Raw genomic sequence first — 5,750 nt, 5'->3', positions numbered from 1 at the left:
GCTGTGCCAGTATTATGGGGGTCAATGTATAGATACACAGGGCTGTGCCAGTATTATGGGGGACAATGTATAGACACACAGAGCTGTGCCAGTATTATGGGGGTCAATGTATAGACACACAGGGGGCTGTGCCAGTATTATGGGGGTCAATGTATAGATATAGAGGGCTGTGCCAGTATGATGGGGGACAATGTATAGACACACAGAGCTGTGCCAGTATTATGGGGGTCAATGTATAGACACACAGGGCTGTGCCAGTAATATGGGGGGTCAATGTATAGATATATAGGGCTGTGCCAGTATTATGGGGGTCAATGTATAGACACACAGGGCTGTGCCAGTATTATGGGGGTCAATGTATGGTCACACAGGGCTGTGCCAGTATTATGGGGGTCAATGTATGGACACACAGGGCTGTGCCAGTATTATGGGGGGGTCAATGTATAGATATATGGGGCTGTTGTGCCTCGTGGGGTTCAGAACATGGTGTCTCTTGTCCTATGGGGTTCAGTGTATAGAATACATAGGACGGTACTGATATATGGCACCCCTTTATAGGACACACATGGTTGGGTGGCAGAATTCGGGTGACCCCAATCTGAGCTTTGGTTGCCTTCTGCTTCCCGTGCTGGCTGATGGAGAATCCCTTGTCTGTGGCTTGGAGCATCATCGCAGCTGTCCATCAGCAAGCCTTGCTATGAAAGCCGTCTCCAGCATGGGCCCCGTGCGTCTGGGAGAACGCTGAATCAATCCTTTGAAGCTCACACAAGTTGAAATAGGAGAACAATATGCCCTGAGAGGCCAAGCCAACCCCTCCTCCCTCTGACACTGCCTATGGCTCTTCCCCTCCCTTTGCCTGCAAATGAACAGCTGAAAGGCTTGTCTTGTGGCAGTCCCAGAGTTCCAGGGGTCAGGGCTCCCGGTACAGTAGCTCGGGTCCGTTGGCTTGCCTGTCATTTGCCCCGGCTACCTGGATGGGGTGTGAATACCGCAGGATCCTGGGCACATGATGAGGAGCCCAGGTGGCTAGTGCCCCTCAGTGTAGAGAGTTGGAGAGCACCCACCGCCCGTCTCTGCAGTCGTAGAGCGGCATGGAGGGAGGGACCGATGCTGTGCTAGCTCCTGCATTCCCCAGTCTCCACGCAGCACCTTCCTCTGCATCCAGGATGGCATCGGGGAGCAATCTGGACGAGCTGCAGAGGTCAGTCATTCATGTTTTGGTGGGCTTTGTATGCTGGATGTGCTGGGAATGGCAGGCAGTGTATGGAGCGCACAGGCTGCGTGCTCATTGTTTGCTGTTTGCATTCCTGTCTGTGGGAATTGAGTAGTTTGGGGGAGGAGGAGAGGCATGCATACATTAAACTCTGCTGATGTAGGTGCCCCCCCCCCCCCTTTGTTTACGCAGTTATTTCTATGCATTGTGTTAAATACAACACCTGGGCTATACTGTGCTGAACGGTCACCATTAACCCGTTCTCCTCCCCCTCACATGTGTGAATGGAGGCGGAGGGGCTGTGCTGTGTAGCATACTGCAGGTGCCTCTGCAGCACAGCTGTCATTCCCATTCACAATGTCAGGATCTTGTGTGCCAGGGTACCAAATCCTCTGCATCCAGGCTGAGCACACTGCAGGGGTATAAAACCCAGCAGCACCCTATTGGGGAGTAGAGGAACCGTGATCACGTCCAACCATCAGCACGGCCATTCCCTGGTTCTTCGCATAGAAACATTTCCATGTTCATTATTTTGTAGAAAACATTTACCAGCCGGAGCTATTGACTGGTCAGCTTATTAACCCTTCGCAGATCATAGATTGTGATGACTTGCGGTATGTACTCCATGTACCAGAGTGGGCGTATCATTCAGGAGCCAGTCAGTCTGATCTCAGAGGTCGGAACACATGGACTGATACACGCTGAATGTTGGCGACCCGACGGTGGGAACTAGTCCGGCTCTGCCTGGGTTTGTTGTCATACATTAGTGTGAAATGGCCAGAATTGGAAAGTTGTGGATTTGGGATCATGGGTGGGAGGGGTATGATCATGTTTACAGTCGGCCCATGTGGCCTCAGTCGATGCGCGCTCGATGTAGTCATTAATTGTGACTAATCACATATAATACATGGACACAATACAAGGAGCCTCTAATTATAATCTCTGTATTGTAGCACATTTGTAACGAGCCGTGTACTACATGTCATCACATGTACACGACGGCAACACTCAGAGCAGCTGATTGCGTAGAGTTTTACCGGTTTCCACCGCCCTCCCCGAGGCATTGAGCGCGCACCAATTGCCTGATGGCAGCTGCACATCAGATGACTGCTGAGGGATGATAGATATGGGTTGAGGCATGAGAAATGTGGGCTGAGGTAGCATAGGCATGGGCTGAGGTAGCATAGGCATGGGCTGAGGTAGCATAGGCATGGGCTGAGGTAGCATAGGCATGGGCTGAGGTAGCATAGGCATGGGCTGAGGTAGCATAGACATGGGCTGAGGTAGCATAGACATGGGCTGAGGTAGCATAGACATGTGCCGTCCGGTATGTTGGATCTCCATTGGAGATGAACTGTCCCACTTTACAGCAGCAATCTGCCCTCTTCTCTACGTTCTTCATGATTTTGATTTGCTATTAATAAATTCATGAATCTCCAATGCCGGCGCACCTTCTGTCTGCGTTATACTTTGGGGTGAAGGGTTGTTATGTACGACTTTCATGGAATGAGGCTTTATATCGGTAATAACGTGGATGGTGCAGTCTCCTTGTTTGTATTTATGGCCATTGCAGACTCCATGGAGGATGGAGAAATACCATGCCATGTGGTCACTGATCCCTGAATTCATATCGCAATTACCCCACAACCTCCCCTGAGTATTCCTAATTCCACTCTAATCATGCTGAGTACATGTAAGGCCGGACATGTAAGGCTGCGTGTAATTGCTGCCCAGAGAATGATCATCTGTGTTAGCAGATGGAGGTGGAAGCGATGTGACGCTGAGGAGCAGAAGGTGCCCAGGACACAGAATGTCTGGCGTCCCCTCCACCGGAGCTCAGGCCTGGCCAATAGGGATACCCACAGACACTGATATTCAGGACGATTGTACATGGGAAGTCTGAAAGGGTAACAGATTTGGGGGTGATTGTAGGCCACAGGCCGGATAATAGCTTGCAGTGCCAGGCTGCTGTAAACAAAGCAAGTCGGGTCCTGTATTAAGAAGGGAATGTTTTGCAGGGACAAGTCCGTAATTCTGGCACTTTATAGGTCACTGGTTTGGCCACATCTGGAGTACGCGGTCCAGTTTTGGGCACCAGTCCACAGAAAGGACATCCTTGAGCTGGAAAGAGTCCAGAGAAGGGGGCGACCAAAGCTATGAGACAAGGCTACACAATTAAACATGTTCTCATTGGAAGTGAGGAGATTAAGGGGGGACATGATTTTCATGTACAAAATGTTCACCGGGGATAGCAACATTGGCAACAAACTCTTTACAATAACCCCATGACAAGGACGAGGGGCCACCACCTAAAATTGGAGGAGAAAAAATGTCAGCACAAGGGGTGAAGGGGGTTCTTCTCGGTCAGGTCGTTCAGGGTCTGGAACTCACTGCCACAGGCTGTGATTTCGGCTGAGAGTGTGGAATCATTCAAGAGGCGATTGGACGATTTCCTCAGGGACCGTAATATACAGGGGTACGGGTAATATACTGGGGTACGGGTAATATACAGGGGTGCGGGTAATATACAGGGGTACAGGTAACATACAGGGGTACAGGTAATATACAGGGGTATAGGTAATACACAGGGGTACAGGTAATACATAGGGGTACAGGTAACATACAGGGGTACAGGTAATATACAGGGGTACAGGTAATATACAGGGGTGACGGGTAATATATAGGGGTACAGGTAATACACAGGGGTACAGGTAATACATAGGGGTACAGGTAACATACAGGGGTACAGGTAATATACAGGGGTACAGGTAATATACAGGGGTACAGGTAATATACAGGGTGACGGGTAATATATAGGGGTACGGGTAATATACAGGGGTACGGGTAATATACAGGGGTACAGGTAATATACAGGGGTACAGGTAACATACAGGGATACAGGTAACATACAGGGATACAGGTAATATACAGGGTGACGGGTAATATACAGGGGTGCGGGTAATATACAGGGGTACAGGTAATATACAGGGGTACGGGTACTCTTAAGAATGAGAACATACAGGGACTGATAGATACGCACATATCCGTAGGACCGTACACATACACACACATACACACACATACACACACATACACACACATACACACACATACACGCAATAGGTTGGACTTGATGGACTAATGTCTTTATTCAACCTCAAATACTATGTAACTATGTAACTATACGGATCGGCACATACACCGCGTTGTATCATGATGGCTCTACTTGTGACCTTTGTGTGTTGGGAACATCAGGGGCGAGATCCCGGGAAATCACGTATCGGGGATTATAATCTCATTTATAATAGAGGTGAAATGAAAGGACAACTGTGCTTAGCGCTTCCATCCTCGGTGACCACACATGACCTCGTTATTGCTGCAGAACATCTGGAAGCTTCCTTCTCGTATTTCATGGTTACTCCTTTCTCTGTCAGGAACAAAATGGAGAGGTTTGGATTCTGGATCCCGTGACTTCCACTCCTGCCCCTTAGAAAGTCACAGCCGCCTGGGGCTGATCCAAGTGAAGAAAACCCTTCCCTGTGCTCGAGCGGCTGAGAGGGACATTCACACAATTTTCGGGGGTGTTGGATTCTGGCCTATAAATGAGCTGTTGGCTTGTAGCAAAGAAAGGAAGTGAAATGATTTGTGTTTGTGGAGGCGGGAGACCCCCTTAAATGGAATGGTGGAGGCGGGAGACCCCCTTAAATGGACTGGTGGAGGCTGGAGCCCCCCTTAAATGGAACGGTGATCTATTTCCGTAACTAATAATGGAGCCCCCGCTAAGTGTTGTTTTCTAGCTGATGAAACAACCTTTGGATGACTTCAGATATCTGTGATGTGTTTCTGTAATTCCCCCAACACCGGATGAGAGGGAGAGTCGGCCAGCTTAGGCTCAGAGGGAACCCCAAATTTTCTCTCTGGGGCCCTTCTCATGGCCTATATAGAATTTACAGCAAGACCTTGTTACCGAGGGCACATGGCCCGGGTGTTCAACTGAATTCCCCTCTACTGAATGCCCCGGGTCCTCTACTGAATGCCCCGGATCCTCTACTGAATGCCCCGGATCCTCTACTGAATGCCCCGTGGTCCTCTACTGAATGCCCCGGATCCTCTACTGAATGCCCCGGATCCTCTACTGAATGCCCCGGATCCTCTACTGAATGCCCCGGGGTCCTCTACTGAATGCCCCGTGGTCCTCTACTGAATGCCCCGGGGTCCTCCTACTGAATGCCCCGGGTCCTCTACTGAATGCCCCGGGCCCTCTACTCAGTGCCCCGGGTCTTTACACAGTGCCCCTGGTCTTCAACTGAGTGCCCTGGACTTTACGGAGTGCCCCTGGTCATCTACTAAGTGCCCCTGGTCGTCTACTGAGTGCCCCTGGTCATCTACTGGGTGCCCCTGGTGATCTACTGAGTGCCCCTGGTCATCTACTGGGTGCCCCTGGTCATCTACTGGGTGCCCCTGGTCATCTACTGGGTGCCCCTGGTCATCTACTGGGTGCCCCTGGTCGCCTACTCGGTCCCCCTGGGCATCTACT

The 5,750-nt window shown here is 50.4% G+C and overlaps 1 protein-coding gene across 1 annotated transcript in view; it reads left to right on the top strand.

Annotated features, from left to right (window-relative positions):
• Positions 1-852: 852 nt before the first annotated feature.
• LOC108798041 (rho GTPase-activating protein 32-like) overlaps positions 853-5,750 on the top strand; it is a 60,862-nt gene continuing 55,964 nt past the window's right edge. Inside the window, exon 1 of the mRNA XM_018569744.1 lies at positions 853-1,201. Within this exon, the coding sequence (XP_018425246.1) occupies positions 1,092-1,201 (110 nt within the window). The 5' untranslated portion in view covers positions 853-1,091. The remainder of the gene's footprint in view (positions 1,202-5,750) is intronic.

This window comes from Nanorana parkeri, unplaced genomic scaffold (assembly GCF_000935625.1).
Source record: "Nanorana parkeri isolate BGI_ZX_2015 unplaced genomic scaffold, ASM93562v1 scaffold1388, whole genome shotgun sequence".
Lineage (NCBI taxonomy): Eukaryota > Metazoa > Chordata > Amphibia > Anura > Dicroglossidae > Nanorana > Nanorana parkeri.
Note: the sequence above shows the minus strand (reverse complement) of the source record. Positions and strands in the feature narration are given on the sequence as shown.